A 20,346-nucleotide genomic window follows, 5' to 3' on the forward strand; every position below is an offset into this window, starting at 1 on the left:
AGAAAAACATCGATGTTAGCCAACATCGATTTTTTTGCCCTATCAATTTTTTTGCCCCATCAATAAACAAAAAAACGAGACGCGCGAGTCGACAACCTCCCCCCTAATATCGATTATATGCTGACATCGATGTTACGATGTTTTATTTAATACAACATCGATGTTAAAACATCGATATTTTAACTGCTAACATCGATGATCATTGGACAATTGGACATCCCTTCCAAGTATGATGCGAACGAAAGCAAATGGCCGCTAAGCTATATTTTGCTAATGCTTCTTAAGTTTGGAGGTTTCCTCTATTTCGTGGAGTGTTTTTAATGTGTACCACAAAAAATAAACTGTTAACAGAGTAGGCGAAGTGAGTTCTACTATCTTTTTTGCGTCTAGACTTACTGAAGACCAGTATTCGGATCTTATATTATATATCAGTAAATGTAAACCATCCACGTGCTTATTTTAGAGAGAAGGCGCAGCCATGTCGCTGCCGCCGTATCTTTTGGGGCCCAATCCATGGGCCACGATGATGGCGCAGCAACAGCTGGCGGCGGCGCAGCAGGCGGCTTTGCAAGCCCATGCCGCCGCCGCTGCTGCAGCGCCCCCTGTGCCGCCGGCTCAACCACCTAAGCCTCATCATATACCTGAGGAAAAAATCAAAGAGAAAGGTATATTTTGTTTTCAGTTTGCAAAATATGTAATTTATAGTGATATTTCGTTAATTGTATTGTTTTAAAACAACTGACTGAGATTTTGTTTGAAACAATTTGTGAAACATTTTTGCAGCTGGTTAAAAATTATTTTCATTAATTTTTCACCAACTGCAAAAAGAATTGAGGATAGGAAACTCAAACAACAAATTTACAATAACTTTTACTTCTAAGTAATATAAATATTTCAAAATGCGGAAATTATTAATTAAATATTTCAAATTTTCATTTTTTCACTCTGGCATGGAGACAAAGGGTGGTATAAAGTTCGGCCACTCAACGTACAGTGCCTCTAGAATTGGTGATAGATCCAAGTGGTAATGGAATGTGTGACAGTGTGAAGTTAAAAAAACGAAAAATAAATAATTAATATAATTTCTTTTAGTCATATAAATTTTATATAGTATAAAACAAAACTCTTTCTTGCAAGTTGCTTGAAGTATGCTTAAATCTTGAAAGTAGGCAACAAATTTTATGTTGCCTGTATTTTATGAATGTGGTTTTTACCAACTTTTGTTTACATACCTATTATTATACAGTGTTTTTGTCAGCACCACCTTAAATGAAACCTTAGTTTTAACTACTCTATAAAAGCCTAACACAATTTATTAATTATTTCCCAAAAATAATAAAGTTTTTTTTTTCAACCAAAATAAATAATAAAATTATTGTTGTAAAATAAAACACCATTTGTTAAGGACAACTCAAGCAGACATAAACCTATTAACACAACTTATTCTGAAATCAAGTCATAGGTATTGGCGACAAAGTTAAAAGTTGTTTAAATCTTTAGTAATATTTTTGTAGTAGTATGTCTTTACGTATTTAACAAATACATTATCTATGCATAACTGTATCACACAAAATACAGGTATGGATGAACATCATGAAATGAAAAAAAAATCCTATGTCTAAACTGCTGAGGTAAAGATACCTCAAATATTTTAAACCTATTCCTAAAGAAAATAATCAAGCAACATACCTAAAGATCGTTAGGTATGTGTGCATCTGTGCACACACGTTTGTTCATTTTATGCAGCAACACTATTAGTTTATATGTGCAACACAAAAATATTTATGCAGAAATCAAAAGAAACTACAAAAATGTGACATTCAGTTTAATTTTTATTTAAAAAATTAACTTTTATTCCCTTTGCCCAAGATTACAATATTTAGTTGTTTACTGTAAACATTTCAAAAGGGATATATAAAACTGCAATGGATATTCTTTTTCACCCAAGTTTTAGTGAAAAATGCTGTAGTTGCAAACAATTATAAATAATCAATCAATAAATAGCATAACATAATTTAATTACTTTGTTTATATATATATATATTGAGTTACAATCCTGATTGTTATTAAAATAAAATTACACAATAAATATTGTAGGTTGAAATCTTATTTCTGTTTTCCTTTAGAGAAAAAAAGGTTTCATGCAGGTAACAGTATTGTCTAGCTTCAGTACTGAAAAAAAAAAAATTATACACATTTTTTTCCATAGCTCAAAAATGGCTACAGCTACAATCAAAACGTTTCGCCGAAAAACGGAAATTCGGATTTGTGGATGCTCAGAAGGAAGACATGCCACCGGAGCATATAAGAAAAATTATAAGAGACCATGGGGACATGACTAGTCGTAAATATCGTCATGACAAACGAGTTTATCTTGGAGCCTTAAAGTACATGCCACATGCTGTTATGAAACTTTTAGAGAATATGCCTATGCCATGGGAACAGATTAGAGATGTCAAAGTCTTGTACCACATCACTGGTGCAATCACCTTTGTCAATGAGATACCTTGGGTTATTGAACCTGTTTACATTGCTCAATGGGGTACCATGTGGATTATGATGCGTAGGGAGAAACGTGATCGACGACACTTCAAAAGAATGAGGTTCCCACCATTTGATGATGAAGAACCACCCCTAGATTATGCTGATAATATCTTGGATGTAGAGCCTTTAGAGCCTATACAGATTGAGTTGGATCCTGAGGAAGATGGAGCAGTTGCTTCCTGGTTTTATGATCATAAACCACTATTGGGAACTAGGCACGTCAATGGTTCAACATATAGAAAATGGAATCTGTCACTACCACAAATGGCAACATTGTACAGACTTGCCAATCAATTGTTAACAGATTTGGTGGACGACAATTATTTTTATCTATTTGATTCGAAAAGTTTTTTCACTGCAAAAGCTTTGAATATGGCAATACCAGGTGGGCCTAAATTTGAGCCTCTGGTGAAAGATAATTCTGCAGGAGATGAAGATTGGAATGAGTTCAATGACATTAATAAGATAATAATTCGACAGCCAATTAGAACTGAATACAGGATTGCTTTCCCATACCTGTATAACAATTTGCCTCATTTTGTGCAGTTATCTTGGTAAGCTTACTCTCTATATCTTTTTTACTTTACATTTTTATCAGATTTTTTTTAAGTAAATAATATTAATAAATTTTGTTACTCATTTTTTGGAATATATCACGTATCAATGTAGGCACATAAAAAGTAAACCATATTTACACATGTTATAATATTTTTAATGACACACAAATTAAATATAAAATGTCAAAAAAAATTACATGTAAGTTATTTAAATTTTCGTCTATTAGAACACGCGAAATACTCTCTTGTTTAGTTTAGTAGCACTCATTTAGTTGATATCAAAATTCCGATAATCAAAGCTGTAAATTGTTAAAATAACAATATTAAGATTTTCACAGGTATCACACACCAAATGTGGTTTATATCAAAACTGAAGATCCTGACTTGCCAGCGTTTTACTTCGACCCTCTTATCAATCCCATATCTCATAGACATTCAGTGAAGTCTTTAGATCCTGTGCCAGAAGAAGAAGACTTTCTACTTCCTGAAGAAGTGTCCCCATTCTTACAAGAAACAGCTTTATATACTGATAACACTGCTAATGGTATTGCTCTTTTGTGGGCTCCAAGACCTTTTAATATGAGATCAGGTAATAATATACTAAAAATACAAAAAAGTACTTAACAATTATTAGTATTAAAGTCATTGTATCTCAGAAGGGCTAGCTAGTTTGACTAAATACAAAAATGAGAATGACATGTAGCATGAAGCAAAAAAAATATTTAAATATTAATATTTGTTTTACCTTTACGCTCACTAGATTTCTATAGTTTCTAACTACGGCATTATATTCAAAAAAATAATCATTACTATTTTTTTAGGTCGTACTCGTCGTGCCATCGATGTACCTCTCGTCAAGACATGGTACAAGGAGCACTGCCCGCCTGGTCAGCCTGTAAAAGTCCGTGTGTCGTATCAAAAACTACTGAAATACTATGTGCTGAATGCTTTGAAACATAGACCACCCAAGCCACAAAAGAAGAGGTAAACTTTTAATAATTATTACATTTGGTTATCTTATTATGAGTATATGGCTTAAATTTGTTTTTCAACCACTTTTAATATTATTAGTGGCAAAATTTTTAATAATTTTGCCACCAAACAATAAATGTAAATGAGCAGGTACAATAGAATACTATTTCTCATAATAGTTGTCCATAGGAGTTTCAAATGCGTCTCAGAAGCATACTCTACCTATACTTAATATTTTTTTTTAATTTGAAAAATAATTTGTTTTCTAGATATCTATTCCGCTCATTCAAATCAACAAAGTTCTTCCAAACTACGACCCTAGATTGGGTGGAGGCTGGTCTGCAAGTATGTAGACAGGGATATAATATGCTCAATTTACTTATTCACCGAAAGAACCTAAACTATTTACACCTTGATTACAACTTCAACTTGAAGCCTGTTAAAACACTTACTACTAAAGAGAGAAAAAAATCTAGATTTGGAAATGGTAAGCAGTATTTTTGATTATTAATAAATCATAATTTTTATGATGCCATTCCAAATTTCCGAGACATTGCATGTTGAGAGGAACACAACGCTGTGCTTTGTCAGGCTACTATAGAGGGAGAGGAAATAAAAATATTTCATTCTCCTGAGTGGAAACTGAACCTACAGCCTTCACTCTTACAGTAAAATGCTGTTCCGCTGCGCCACGATGGAATTATTTTTCATTATTACATTATTTTGATATTATGTACTTAAATTTATATAATTTTATTACAGCATTCCACTTATGCCGTGAAATACTTCGTCTAACAAAGCTTATAGTGGACTCTCACGTACAATATCGTCTGAACAATGTGGATTCCTTCCAACTGGCAGATGGTCTCCAATATATCTTTGCCCATGTTGGTCAACTTACTGGAATGTATAGATACAAATATAAACTAATGAGACAGATCAGAATGTGCAAGGACTTGAAGCATTTGATCTATTATAGATTTAATACTGTAAGTTTGATTTAAGCTTTTCATTTAGTTTGGCTTGTGAATGTACGTGAGTAGTAGTTGATTCAGACTGCTAAGTTAGTTGTCATGGGTTTAATTAAAGTTGTTCTATTGTCAAGAAATTATTTAGAAACATAGAACGTTTAAACAGTGACGCCCTTGGAATCCATCTAAGCACCTAAGCTAGTTTGTTAAAATTCAGTTCAAATCATGCTATACTATATTTATATACTGCTGTTACATCTATTGGTTTATTTATAATGTATAAATGTATTTTATATGGCAATACCAATTTTTAAAATAATAATTAGAATTACTTTATTCCTTTAGGGTCCTGTATCCAAAGGTCCAGGTTGTGGGATCTGGGCGCCAGGCTGGCGTGTGTGGCTGTTCTTTATGCGTGGTATAACACCGCTTCTGGAGCGTTGGCTTGGCAACTTGCTGTCTAGGCAGTTTGAAGGACGACATTCAAAAGGTATGTGTTGTTTTTTCCCAACTGCTAAGGAACTGCTTTTTCGCGCGTATCTTCAATTCATTCAACAAACATACCTGAAAAGCAAAGTAATATTTGATTTTTAATACCATTCTCAAAACCACCTGGTATATTTTTAATAAATGATGTTACAAATTCTAATTTATTATTTTCAAACACAGGTGTAGCCAAAACGGTAACAAAGCAGCGTGTTGAGTCCCACTTCGACTTAGAACTGCGTGCCTCAGTGATGCACGACATTGTGGACATGATGCCTGAAGGTATCAAACAGAATAAGGCGAGGACGATCTTGCAACATTTGTCCGAGGCGTGGCGGTGTTGGAAAGCAAATATACCTTGGAAGGTTGGTGTTTACATTTGTTTATTTTTTTTATACCCATATTGTGATCTCTATTCTGTTAAAAAAATGTTTTTAGGTTATTGCAAAATATTTTTCCTTACTGATAAGAATGAAACAAAAAATATTTTTATAATAAAATTATTTGTATGACTTTTCCAAGTATAAGTTTAATCAGCTTATTCTTTTCCCTTTTCGTTTAGGTCCCAGGGCTCCCGACCCCTATAGAAAACATGATTCTCCGTTACGTTAAAATGAAGGCCGACTGGTGGACCAACACGGCCCATTACAATAGAGAACGTATACGACGCGGCGCGACCGTTGACAAAACTGTGTGTAAGAAAAATCTGGGAAGACTCACCAGATTGTATTTGAAAGCTGAGCAGGAGAGACAGCATAATTATTTGAAGGTTTATAATTTTAACTTTTTTCATTCTATTGTATTGTGTAATTTTGATTCTTGCATTCTATTGTAACATAAGTCACAAGTATAAGAGGTTTTATTAATTATTATCAGTCTGAAAAAATAATCAATATTGGGTCCTTTTTTAAATAATTCTAAGGATTGTGAACTCTTATTTGTTTAATTTAATGTCAATCGTTTTTTTATCAACGTAATTTTAATCCATTGATTTTAATTTTAACATTTAATTTCTTTAGGACGGTCCTTACATCTCGCCAGAGGAGGCTGTAGCTATCTACACGACGACCGTCCACTGGCTGGAGTCCCGGCGCTTCGCCCCCATACCTTTCCCCCCATTATCGTACAAACATGACACGAAACTGCTTATATTAGCTCTTGAAAGACTAAAAGAAGCTTACAGCGTCAAATCCAGGCTGAACCAAAGTCAAAGAGAGGAGCTGGGTCTGATAGAACAAGCCTATGATAATCCTCATGAAGCTCTGTCCAGGATCAAACGTCATTTGCTCACACAGAGAACTTTTAGAGAGGTACTATTATTATTAATTATATATTGTGCATATAGACATTTGTATGTGTTGATACAGTATATTTTATTTTGTTTTTTTATTAAAAATAAATAGTCTCTAAATAAAAAGTATAATACTAGCTTATTAATAAATGTTTCTAATCTTTTTTATCATTATAGTTGAAAAAGATCAAATTTTCACTTAGCATATAGTATATAATTGTGTATAATGTATTTAATACATTAGTTGTACTGTATAATCCGTTATCTGTAATTAATATAAAAAATCTTCTTAACCACAGGTAGGAATAGAATTCATGGACCTCTACTCTCATCTGGTCCCAGTATACGATGTGGAACCCTTAGAAAAGATAACAGACGCCTATCTTGACCAATATCTCTGGTATGAGGCTGATAAGCGTCGTCTTCTACCACCGTGGGTAAAGCCTGCTGATACCGAACCCTCGCCTTTGCTGGTTTATAAGTGGTGTCAAGGTAACTGTGTTTGATTTATTATATAACAATAGTGACCACTTTTAATTGTATAATCAAACAAATCTGTGGGTAATATTATCTAATATATGTAATTATTATTAGTAATTTATCATCATATTACTATTATTTTTAATTTTAAATTATGTTAATATCAGGGCAATTTATTAGTTTCAAATTAAAACAAACAATGGAATGTTATATAAAATTTTTAGGAAGAGAATAGAAGAAAGAAGAAAATATGCAACTGCCCATAGTGTGCGTTGTAGCAAAGGAGATCAAATGGTTGTACCATCCCCTTGTTACAAACCTCACTTTGGTTCTTTGCACATTCCAACAACAACATTTTAATATTTTTTTTTGTATAATTCTTTTATTGTGTGAACATAAAATAGTTAGAAAGTAGTTTTTTAAATTATTTAACAAAATTCATTTGCATCTCTTGATTTATTGACAATGTGTTTTTTCCAGTGTTATGTTGAAGTTGAAGATTCAAATCAACAGAATTGAATGTTAAAATCTAAAAATGTATGCAAAATTTGGCCTTAGTTTTCTAATCTTATACAACTTGGATTAAAAAATACACAATTTTGTAATATTTTTATTTCTAATTTTATTACATTTATGAAACAGGTATAAACAATCTACAAGATGTATGGGAGGTTGGTGAAGGAGAATGCAATGTTCTGTTAGAATCTCGTTTTGAGAAATTATACGAAAAGATTGATTTGACACTACTTAATCGTTTGTTGCGTTTGATTGTCGACCACAATATTGCGGATTATATGACTGCTAAGAACAATGTCGTTATTAATTACAAGGTGAGTCGAAAAACTACTGTGTATGAGGTTACATGGCTGAACTGAGGCTTAAGTTAATGATCGTTTAGACATATTTCAACTAAAACATTGAAAATATTGGAAAATTTGGTTTTTAAATATACATCTATTGTTACATTTTCACACAATTTATTCCATTAAAATTGGGGAATAAACCTGTTTTCTCAGATTTTTAATATTTTAAAGTGTATTTCTATAAAAAAATATTTCTCTTTATCTCGAAAAAATATTTATTTATATGAAAAATATGTTTTTTTTAAATATTTTTTTTTTTTTGGAATTTATTAGTTGACATACAATCGTTATTTTATGATGAACCGCGTAGGGGTCCTGAAACCAGAGATTCCCTGTGCTCTGGAGGGGTCGGTCGACTGTGGACGATGTCGATCACATTGTACTGCAGCGACGGTCGTCTGATAATACGCTATCTGATACCAAAAATACAGAAAATAAATAATTAATTATACATATTATTAAATAAATTAAGTCTATACATTTTTCTTATAGGATATGAATCATACAAACTCTTATGGTATCATTAGAGGGCTTCAATTCGCTTCGTTTATAGTGCAATACTATGGCCTAGTACTGGATTTGCTTGTTCTTGGTCTGCAAAGAGCTAGTGAAATGGCTGGTCCCCCACAACTGCCGAATGATTTCCTATCATACCAGGACAGAGCGGCGGAGGGAGCTCATCCTATCCGATTGTATTGCCGATATATTGACAGGATTCATATATTCTTTAGGTATTTATTGCTATTTATTATTTCTTTTAACTAATTTAATAAAAAAAAAACAATTAAATAATAGTAACTTTCAATTTTTTTATAAGCATTGTCGTTCTTATGATAAGAACGACAGTGCTTTCTCGTGCTGCTTTATTTTAATGTCTTTAAAGAATAAAAAGATAATATAAATAACAACTGTGTTATAGTTATTAAATAATATTAGCAAAAACAAACAAATGTTTAAATAGGATTAATGCTTAAAGACTTTACTTACGACTACAGTACAGTGAATTTGAAAGAAAGGAAAAACAACTGATTTTGATATTTTTTTTAGGTTTACAGCAGAAGAAGCAAGGGACTTGATTCAAAGATATCTAACAGAGCATCCGGATCCAAATAACGAGAACATTGTCGGTTATAACAATAAAAAATGTTGGCCGCGAGACGCGAGGATGAGATTGATGAAACATGATGTTAATTTGTGAGTATTCATGTGAAATAAAAGCTTGATTATAGTAATTTCTAAGCTATATACTTGGAGTACTAAATGATACTTGTAATTATTTATTGATTTTTATTTTCTTTTTAATGTTACAAATTTTGATACTATTATGGTGCAGTTGGTTTTTGTGTGGTAATAATATATGTTTAAGATTTAGTTTAAATTATACTATTATTCACGACAACTGTTGATGGCAAATTCGTTTATTGACACAGAATCTTAGACACAAAGAAAATGAAATAAGAGTTTTCTGCATAAAGTGGAAAATATGCGATTTTAATTTTACATTGATTTTTTTTAAATTTTATTATCTACTTAATCATTTACACTTTTAAGCATAATATTTTCCTCTACAGGGGTCGTGCCGTATTCTGGGACATTAAGAATCGTTTGCCACGCTCAGTAACTACTATACAGTGGGAGAACAGCTTTGTATCGGTCTACTCAAAGGATAATCCTAACTTACTGTTCAACATGGCAGGATTTGAATGCAGAATATTACCTAAAGTAAGTAATAGTTAAAGATGTTATATTTTTAATACTTAAAGGTGTTATTGAAATGGGTTTGATGTTGATCCGAGTAAGTTAAATATAGTACGATTAATATCTGGCTATATATTTAAAATTTACTAATGTTATAAAACTATGTATACTTTTATTATTTAATGTTAGTTTTTACGCTATATTTGTTATAATTGTGTTACCGTATTTTTTTAAATCAATAGAATGTTTTTCTAAACATTATAAACATTAGCCATTTTATTACAACCGCTTGTGGTTTACAGTGTCGAAGCCAACACGAGGAGCTATCTCATAGAGACGGGGTGTGGAATCTCCAAAACGAAGTGACAAAAGAACGTACAGCACAATGCTATTTACGAGTGGACGATGAGTCCTTAGCACGTTTCCATAATAGAGTACGACAGATCTTGATGGCATCTGGCTCTACTACGTTTACCAAGATCGTTAATAAATGGAATACAGCGCTTATTGGTAAGTGGAGTTATCAAACAAACGTCTAGAATTCGGCGGAAAAAAGGGAGTGTCTTAACATTAGGCTCTATCTTCCTACCCTGCTACATGCAATATACAGCGTGGAACAGACAAAAAAAACTGTGCTCAATATCATTTTATAATTCGGTATTCGGCACATTGGTGTGACAATGACGTATGTGAATTTTTTTAAACATTATATGAGATACAATCTAATTTTAGAGCATGTTTTAATTATATTAAGATAACATAATTACAATATTAATTAAAATTAATTAATATTAATTAGATTAAAATATTTACATATGCCTAACATTACATAATTTTTTGCACAGGTCTCATGACATACTTCCGTGAAGCAGTTGTTAACACACAAGAGTTGTTAGATCTCCTCGTCAAATGTGAGAATAAGATTCAAACTCGTATCAAGATCGGTTTGAACTCTAAAATGCCTTCGCGTTTCCCGCCCGTCGTGTTTTATACGCCTAAGGAGTTGGGTGGTTTGGGAATGTTGTCTATGGGTCATGTTTTGATTCCACAGGTAAATTATTAATTATTATTTTAATTTAACATGGCGCATTTGGGAAATGTTTAACTTATTATACACGCGATGTTTGTGCGTGTATGATGGATGCCCGTAAAATTATTAAATTTCGTCAATCTGGTTAGACATTGGCCAGCCTAATACAGTAAAATAGGCTTAAAGTTTAATATAAAATGTCATAATATAAAATTTTCTCTGCTTTCTCTATTAACAAATAGATTCATAAATATTTTTACAAACTAAATTTTTTTTTCTTTCTCTACAGTCCGATCTGCGTTGGTCGAAACAAACAGACGTTGGCATCACACATTTCCGTTCAGGAATGTCTCATGATGAAGACCAGCTAATTCCCAATTTATACCGATACATCCAGCCTTGGGAAGCTGAATTTGTTGACTCACAAAGAGTATGGGCGGAATATGCATTGAAGAGACAGGAGGCTAATGCTCAGAATAGGTTTGTTTAGTCAATCATATGTTTTAAGCAAGGATTACAAGTTGCACAACAAAACATCTTCCCGTAAAGGATAATTTTATTTTTTATTATTTATATAATGTAATTAGTTAATATTGATATATACACAATTATAAACAAAGTTTTGTAGATTTCTTGAAGTGTTCTTATAATGAAATCTTTAGTAGTGCCAGGTTCTACTCTTATGTACATTGATTTTTTTTATTACTCAATGAAACAGATGAAACAGTCAAACAGCTAGATATTTATAGACTTTCAAATAAATTCGCCTAAAAAGAAACTATACTGACTTGCTTTCACGTTTATATATTTTTAAAGTAATATTTTTGGATATGATGAACCGCGTAGGGGTCCTGAAACCAGAGAGTCCCTGTGCTCTGGAGGCGGCCGTCGACTGTAGACGATGTCGATCGCATTGTACTGCAGCGACGGTCGTCTGACAATACGCTATCTGATCTAAATAAAACACTTAACTGATAATATATTCCTGTAAATCAATAATAAACATATTAAAGAGTGAATATTTTCTTAGGCGTCTAACATTGGAAGATTTGGAAGACTCGTGGGATAGAGGTATACCGAGAATCAATACGTTGTTCCAAAAGGACAGACACACACTCGCCTATGATAAAGGATGGCGTATACGAACTGAGTTTAAGCAATATCAGGTAATTATCGCGTATATTTAATACAATGTGAACTATGCACGATATTTGTGGATTATATTATATTTTCCCAGTGGGTGCAATTTGTTCACGAAAATAACATCGTGTTAGGTTTATTTCCGCTCTTCAAACATACAACTATAAAAACTATTATAAAAGACAAAGCTACAAATGGAAGGTGTCGAATGGAGAATTATGTCACTAGTTTTTTAATCTAATAGTGTTAAGAGGGATAAACGACGGTATCTTTAACTTCTTTTTCACCATACCTATCTCTATTATGAAAATTGTATATGCAGCGGCACAACATCTGACTAATCGCGACGTTTGCGGGTTTAATTCTTACTAAGGGAATTGTTTTTTTTACTTTATCTCGTTTTGTTATAAGAAGAAACGTAGACATAGGCAACTAACATTCAACGCGCAATGTGTTTAAGATTGCTTAGAAAGTAATAATCCTAGGTTCCCTCTGCCTACTTTGCTATAGACGAGATTCAGCATGAAAGTAAAAAAGATATTGTATTCTAACCTTTTCATATAAATGTACTTTTTTATCCAGGTTCTGAAACAAAACCCCTTCTGGTGGACTCACCAACGTCACGACGGTAAACTGTGGAACTTGAACAACTATCGTACCGACATGATACAAGCACTCGGAGGTGTAGAAGGCATCCTTGAACATACACTATTCAAGGGTACTTACTTCCCCACTTGGGAGGGTCTGTTTTGGTATGTGAATCATTTTGATATTTTTATGTAATAGTAACTAGGCCGTCGTGGCGCAGGGGCACAAGGGTGTGGTGTGACTAACGCGATGGTTGTGGGTTTGATCCCCACTCGAGGACACGAAATATTTACTAAAATTTATATTTTTGTTTCTTCGCTCTGGTATCGAGTCAAAACCGCGGCGTTGAGTTCCGTCAATCAATACGCAATGCCTCCAAAATTTGGCGGAATGTGGGGGACGGAGCGTGTTAACATTATGTTTCCTCTGCCTAACCTGCTGCGGGATACAGCGTGAAGCTGATTTATTTGTTTTATTTTTTAACGAATGTAACATGTTAGATTCTTTAGTGAATAATAGTTATTATATTTGCTATGATTTTTTTGTGACAGTAAAATAATTGTAGGTCCTTTTTTCATTTTATTAAATTCTTCTAAATGACTATTTCCGAATCTTAACTTTCAAAAAGGTGCTGCTGGATGTACTAAATCTACTACTACTAACGAATATTTTTTACGTCCAATTATATTTTTTAATAAAAATATATAATGCGTTAGGTTTATCTACATTGTACAGTGTTCCTAATAGAATAATGCGTTTTCTCAATAAATATATCTCACAGTGGCACTGCAAAAGACGTTTAGTTTGTTTGCTTTCTTTCAATTAATAATGTTTTTTGTTTTGTATAGGGAAAAGGCTTCCGGATTTGAAGAATCCATGAAATACAAGAAATTGACAAATGCTCAAAGATCTGGTTTGAACCAAATTCCGAACCGTCGTTTCACATTGTGGTGGTCACCTACTATTAACAGAGCCAATGTGTATGTTGGTTTCCAGGTACGTCAAGATTTTTCTTTGTTTGTTTTTTATTGTTTTATTTAAATGTTTACTATAGAAAGAAAAAATATAATGATTATGATTTTATATATATTATATATACATGTATAACATATTAGAATTCAATCTTGTAAATATTATGAAGTACGTAAAGTAGAATATTCTATACTAGTGTGCAAAAACATAATTAATGTCTTTACGACGATTTCCTATATTTGTTGAATGTCATATAATCTGATTATATTATTATAGGTACAACTGGACTTAACAGGAATATTCATGCACGGCAAAATCCCAACGCTAAAGATTTCCCTCATCCAAATATTCAGAGCTCACTTGTGGCAGAAAGTCCATGAGTCCATAGTAATGGACTTGTGTCAGGTATTTGATCAAGAGTTGGATGCTTTGGAAATTGAAACAGTGCAAAAAGAAACTATACATCCTCGTAAATCATATAAAATGAATTCATCCTGTGCTGACATTTTGTTGTTCAGTGCATATAAGTGGAATGTCTCGAGACCCTCATTGCTTGCAGATACCAAGTAAGAATTTTATATTATTGATAGATTTTATCCTAAGGTTATGTTTTTATTTAAATTCCGTTTAACAGCATAAGAAGTAAAAAAGATAACTTTGCTCTTACACATCACCCTTTTTTTAAATTATAATATATATTTTTTAAATTATAACTTTAATTATTTTTCCAGAGACACAATGGACAACACAACAACACAAAAGTACTGGCTCGATATACAACTCCGTTGGGGCGATTACGACTCCCACGATGTAGAAAGATATGCGAGAGCCAAGTTCCTTGATTATACAACTGATAACATGTCCATCTACCCGTCCCCCACTGGCCTACTCATTGCTATTGATCTGGCTTATAATTTACATAGGTAAGGATATTATTAAATCTTTTAAAAAATGATCTTCAAATATTCTTTTTTATACTGATTCTGACTTTTATACTGATTATGACCATATACACTACTAATTACACATTGACTAATTACACCAAAGCAGAAATCAAATTACTTTTTCTAATTTCAAATTATATTTCAACACTATATTATTCAGTATATTACACACACACACACATAAAACATACATATAAAATTCACAATTCACAATCACTTAACTTTTACTGAAATGATTATACATTTCTTTTTATTATTACTAATAGCTACCTATACCTCTATTTTATTTACAATTATTTATTTTAACCTGGTCAGTTAGACTTTTTCCAAGAGGTGGCGGCCTTAGAATGATAGAATGAACGATTTCCAATAGGCGTGGTTTCAAAGCCTGCTCCACTGAAATGTGGAATAATACTTAAAAAATGTATTTTTTAAATTTAATCAGTGCATATGGAAACTGGTTCCCCGGCTGCAAACCACTCATACAACAAGCGATGGCGAAAATAATGAAGGCCAATCCTGCCTTATACGTGTTACGTGAACGTATACGTAAAGCGTTACAGCTATATTCGTCCGAGCCCACCGAACCATATCTATCCAGTCAGAATTATGGTGAATTGTTCTCTAATCAAATTATTTGGTAAGTCGATTTATTTTATTTATAAATGCGATGTTGAGTTTTGTCATTTGAGACGCAATATTTCGAATTCATACAGAAAAAGGAGAATGGTGTGTCTTAACGGTTTTGCCGCCTACCTTGCTATGAGCGGGAAAGTAAAAAAAGATGTAAAAATTGTGCCCTTATTAATAAATATGATTTAATCATTACTGTTTTTGAACTAGTAAGTAATGACAAGTAAATTTAATACTTTTTTGTATTTTCAAGCTGTTCATTTTAGACAACTGCAACCAAATTAGTCAGATCCTATTAAAGGAAAATATAACAATATGCTAAAATTTAATAGCTATATAATTAGAAGTTTTTGCTTTTGTCCTATAGGTTCGTAGATGATACTAACGTATATCGTGTGACAATCCACAAAACGTTCGAAGGTAACTTGACGACGAAGCCCATCAATGGAGCCATCTTCATATTCAACCCGCGCACTGGACAGCTTTTCCTTAAAATTATTCACACAAGTGTATGGGCAGGACAAAAACGTTTGGGACAGGTAAATATATACAACTTTTAGGGCGTGACTGAAATATAATATCGGCGCAGTAGAATAGCATCTATTGTAAATATGTTGGTTATGGATTTTACTCTGTGAATTTTATATTAATTTCTTTTAAGTAATGCTAATAAGACCAAGTGTGACATTGATTTTCGTTAGTCGACACAAAGTGTATCGAATTGCCACGATAAACGAAGGATGGAACGTCTCAACTCTACATTTTCTCTGTTGTTGTACTCTGCTATATGCTTGATAAAGCATAAAACTGACATAAATTAAACATGCTTAAATAGCGATGGTTGGATAGTAGAAATTTCAAAATTTCCCTTCAAAATTTTACATTTAATTAAATCAATTGTGGAAATGCCAGAGGAAAGTGAAAAAGTAATTAAAATTAATAGTTACATCTTGAAATATGTTATTATTGTAGTATGCAATAATTTGGTTTTGTTTCTATAGCTCGCCAAGTGGAAGACTGCTGAAGAAGTAGCGGCGTTGATTCGCTCTTTGCCTGTTGAAGAACAACCAAAGCAAATAATTGTCACAAGGAAAGGAATGTTGGATCCACTTGAGGTAACAATTTCGTTTTTATGTATGGAAGCTGAAAAAAATATAACAAAAGAACCGCATATAATGTTTGCACCTAACGTTCAGGCACTTCATTCTCCACTTCCAGTCCAATTTTCAAGACGTTTTAGGTTGAGTGGCAGTACTCAACGTCGAGCTTTGTATACCAGCGCGGGCAAATGAAAATAATTAATTTAAATGTATTGGTAATACATGGAAAAGTTATAGGTTATTAAAAATTGATTTTATAAATCTATTATTCATACTTCACAGGTTCACTTGCTTGACTTCCCTAACATTGTAATAAAGGGTTCAGAACTACAGCTACCATTCCAAGCGTGTCTCAAAGTGGAGAAATTCGGTGACCTCATTCTCAAAGCGACGGAACCACAAATGGTGTTATTCAATTTGTATGATGACTGGCTGAAGTCTATATCGTCGTATACCGTGAGTATATATATATCTGTCTTATCTTTATTTAGCGTGGTTCCACAGAGAACTTACTGCTTATACATTCTGTTCTCCTTGGCGGTACAGAACGCGGGCACTGTATGTCAGGTCATGTAAAAGGCAATAATTTTCCAAATTTCCAGATAATCAAGTTGATGTAAAATACATATTTACTAGCAAAACATTTTGTATAATATTTAAGTTAGATTGCCAGTATTTCCAATAATAATATCTTAAATTAATTCCATAGGCATTCAGCCGACTGATTCTTATACTGCGAGCTCTTCACGTAAACACAGAAAGGACCAAAGTACTCCTGAAACCAGATAAAACAACTCTAACTGAGCCTCATCACATTTGGCCGACCATGTCTGACGATGACTGGATTAAAGTGGAAGTTCAACTCAAAGATCTTATTTTGGCTGACTATGGCAAGAAGAATAAGTAAGTTATTTTTTTTTTGCTTTACACTATCCCACATATAGCTGGGGATAGGCAGAAGGAATCTAGTGTAAAGATACTTTGTTCCTCATTTTCTGCCTAATTTTCGTGACTTACTTATTTCAAAACTTGCCTGGCTGGGATGCCAACCTTTGTGGTTTGTTACGTGTACAATCAGTATCTGTGGCTATTCGCCATGAATGCCTCAAATTCTGCATTAATTCTATAATTACCACTTCGAAAACGAGTAAAAATTTTTTATTTTCTTTTCAGCGTAAACGTAGCTTCTCTAACACAATCCGAAATTCGCGATATCATCCTCGGTATGGAAATATCAGCACCTTCAGCCCAAAGACAACAGATTGCGGAAATAGAGAAACAGAGCAAAGAGCAGAGTCAACTGACTGCTACCACCACTAGGACTGTCAATAAACACGGCGATGAGATTATTACGTCAACGACGAGTAATTATGAGTCTCAGACGTTCAGGTATTGTTTGTTTAATATTGGTTTTTTATATATTTTTTTATTTTTGGCAATGTGGCTTTATTTATTAATTGCGTCACAGGAATCTCACATTTTTTTGAACTCATATCATATTTGTCATAGTTGGTCATATTTGTAAGACCTCTGACCTAGTATTATATGAGATTATAGTCAGATATTTTGTAATTTTATATGTAATGGAGGAAATTTAGAAATTGTTTGTATTTTATATTGTGAGATGTGATATCACGAAATTTTGGAGCACTATTTGTAGTAATTAATGTGTGGCAATTATGAGAATTTGTTATAATTTTTTTTTTATTGACTAGCATTTGAGTTAGAAGTTTATAAAAGTAGAAAGATTTGTGTCTGGTATCTCTTTGTGTGAAGACAATGAGTCCTTATGAGTATTAACATGATTATTATTCAGTTGACGGTTTACAGTTACTCTGTCTGGCCTGATATCTTATAATACAAAATGTTTTTTTTCCTAGTTCCAAAACCGAATGGCGTGTTCGTGCGATATCTGCGACTAATCTACACTTACGTACGAACCACATATACGTAAGCTCCGATGACATCAAGGAGAGTGGCTATACTTATATTCTGCCAAAGAATTTACTCAAGAAGTTTGTTACTATTTCTGATTTGAGAGCACAGGTGAGATTATTTATTAATGTACTATTTTCTATAATCATTAATAGTAAAAGATTGTTTGTAAACACAAATTATTTTATACAGTTGCTTGTCTTATATAAAAAAGTAAAATATTATCATATATCTTAAAAAATTATTGTAAATATAAAAAATTAATGCAAATATACAAATTTACAGATTGCCTGCTATCTGTATGGTACATCGCCACCAGACAATCCACAAGTGCGTGAAGTCCACTGTGCAGTACTGCCGCCGCAATGGGGTACTCACCAAGCGGTGCATTTACCACGACAGCTGCCGAAGCACCCTGCTCTCGCTCATTTACAGCCGCTAGGATGGATGCATACACAGCCTAATGAGTTGCCACAGTTGTCGCCACAAGTAAGTTGTGTTATAGTGAAGTATGGTGAAGTCGTCTTTTTATAGTAAACATTTTAATAATAAAAATTGGGACCAAATTTACTAATTAATAAAAAAATCTCTTTCCAGGACATAACAACCCACGCAAAAGTAATGGCTGAAAATCCAACATGGGATGGTGAAAAGACAATCGTCATCACATGCTCATTCACCCCTGGCTCCTGTTCTCTAACCGCATATAAACTAACCCCCAGTGGTTACGAATGGGGTGCAAAGAACACTGACAGGGGAAACAATCCGAAGGGTTACTTACCAAGTCACTATGAAAGGGTACAAATGTTGCTGTCTGACAGATTTTTGGGTTACTTCATGGTACCATCGCAGGGAAGCTGGAATTATAATTTTATGGGTAATTTTTTATTTATATTGTTTTATTTTAGAGGTTTTATGTAGGTTGAAAGTAATAAAATGTATAAATTAATATTAAGTATTATTTTATACTTTATATATATTACTTGAAGTGTGAAATATTGGATTTGGACATATATGTTCAGATTACAAGAAATGTGAGTTCAAATCTTGTTATGTTTTGTTTCTGGGCATCTTTTTGTCTTTAAATGTTGTATAAAATTTTATTATTATTTTTCCGTCTTTTAAAATATTTTACTTTACTAAGGTAAAGTACAATATTGAATGAAGGCTTTTGCACAGTAAGCTGTCTAATAAATGTTATTTTGCAAAAAGAAAAATACTTGTAGAAAACATAAATATTTGCATGTAGCTAACTGGAAACCGGAAGTGCCTCTTATACTTTTTCTAAAACAATGTAATTTTTTTGTGACGAATGGCCTTGGTAATATTGTTTAAATAATAATTAAGTTGGTTTTTTTATAATTATTTATAATAAAACAATACAAATTATTCTAACAGGTGTCCGTCACGATCCAAACATGAAGTATGGCGTGCAACTGGGAAATCCACGCGAGTTTTACCATGAAGTGCACAGACCAGCCCATTTTATGAACTTTGCTGCGATGGAGGACGCCACAGCTCCAACTTTAGCTGCAGACCGAGAAGATCATTTTGCTTAGGTGTTAGTGTAGTTAGTTAATAAGAAGTACCAGTTTTTGTATTTAGAGGATAATAGTTTTGATTTATAAAATCCTTATGAAAACTGTAAATAAATATAATTTCCATTTTTATGGTGTTTTATTTATTTTGCTGTCCTTAAATTTACAAACAAGTATCAAACTGGGAGATTAAAATATTAACAGTTGTTACAAATTTAAGTAAAATAAAACCAGCTTCACGCTGTATTCGGCACACAGCCTGTTCCCTGTGCCTACCCTAGGCACAGGGAACCTAGTGTTAAGACACTCCTCCCACTTTCCACCGATTTCTGGAGGCTGATTTCATGATGAGTGGGGGTACTCAACGCTGCGCTTTGCCTTGACACGAGCGAAAATATAAATTTAAATACTTCATTTCCTAGACTGACCTCAAACTTAAGTACCTACATGAATATTTTATTTTGGATCCATGTAAATGTTAAAATCCTAAATCTCATTGCAATAATAATTACTTTGATTATCATCTATACTTTAATAAAACAGTAGAAAAAATCTTTGTTCATAAATTATATTCATATAAAACAAAATATTGCGATATAACATA

The 20,346-nt window shown here is 32.8% G+C and overlaps 1 protein-coding gene across 1 annotated transcript; it reads left to right on the forward strand.

Moving 5' to 3' along the window:
• The first annotated feature begins 220 nt into the window (after window positions 1-220).
• Prp8 (pre-mRNA processing factor 8) lies at window positions 221-19,872 on the forward strand. The gene is made up of 34 exons (XM_085195129.1): window positions 221-361; window positions 464-665; window positions 2,210-3,098; window positions 3,440-3,690; window positions 3,923-4,085; window positions 4,343-4,560; window positions 4,836-5,062; window positions 5,390-5,534; window positions 5,714-5,895; window positions 6,093-6,299; window positions 6,550-6,840; window positions 7,121-7,313; window positions 7,944-8,131; window positions 8,657-8,895; window positions 9,212-9,358; window positions 9,736-9,886; window positions 10,165-10,372; window positions 10,708-10,913; window positions 11,182-11,372; window positions 11,923-12,058; window positions 12,615-12,784; window positions 13,469-13,616; window positions 13,869-14,158; window positions 14,324-14,515; window positions 14,982-15,176; window positions 15,537-15,708; window positions 16,171-16,284; window positions 16,552-16,725; window positions 16,979-17,172; window positions 17,443-17,658; window positions 18,150-18,315; window positions 18,490-18,693; window positions 18,802-19,081; window positions 19,603-19,872. Exons 2-34 carry the CDS (start codon window positions 479-481, stop codon window positions 19,761-19,763), a joined length of 7,095 nt encoding a protein of 2,364 aa, XP_085051255.1. The 5' UTR covers window positions 221-361; window positions 464-478; the 3' UTR covers window positions 19,764-19,872.
• The last annotated feature ends 474 nt before the right edge of the window (window positions 19,873-20,346 follow it).

The sequence above is a fragment of the Heliconius melpomene genome, chromosome 12 (assembly GCF_056956725.1).
Source record: "Heliconius melpomene rosina isolate 202511_hmr_F chromosome 12, ASM5695672v1, whole genome shotgun sequence".
NCBI classification, from domain to species: domain Eukaryota; kingdom Metazoa; phylum Arthropoda; class Insecta; order Lepidoptera; family Nymphalidae; genus Heliconius; species Heliconius melpomene.

Excerpts from the sequence above, each read along its gene's own strand:
- Prp8 (XM_085195129.1), top strand. The coding sequence starts at position 479 with ATGTCGCTGCCGCCGTATCTTTTGGGGCCCAATCCATGGGCCACGATG. Across the intron at positions 3,099-3,439 it reads CATTTTGTGCAGTTATCTTG|GTATCACACACCAAATGTGG; the intron begins GTAAGCTTACTC and ends AGATTTTCACAG. Across the intron at positions 18,316-18,489 it reads TTTCTGATTTGAGAGCACAG|ATTGCCTGCTATCTGTATGG; the intron begins GTGAGATTATTT and ends ACAAATTTACAG.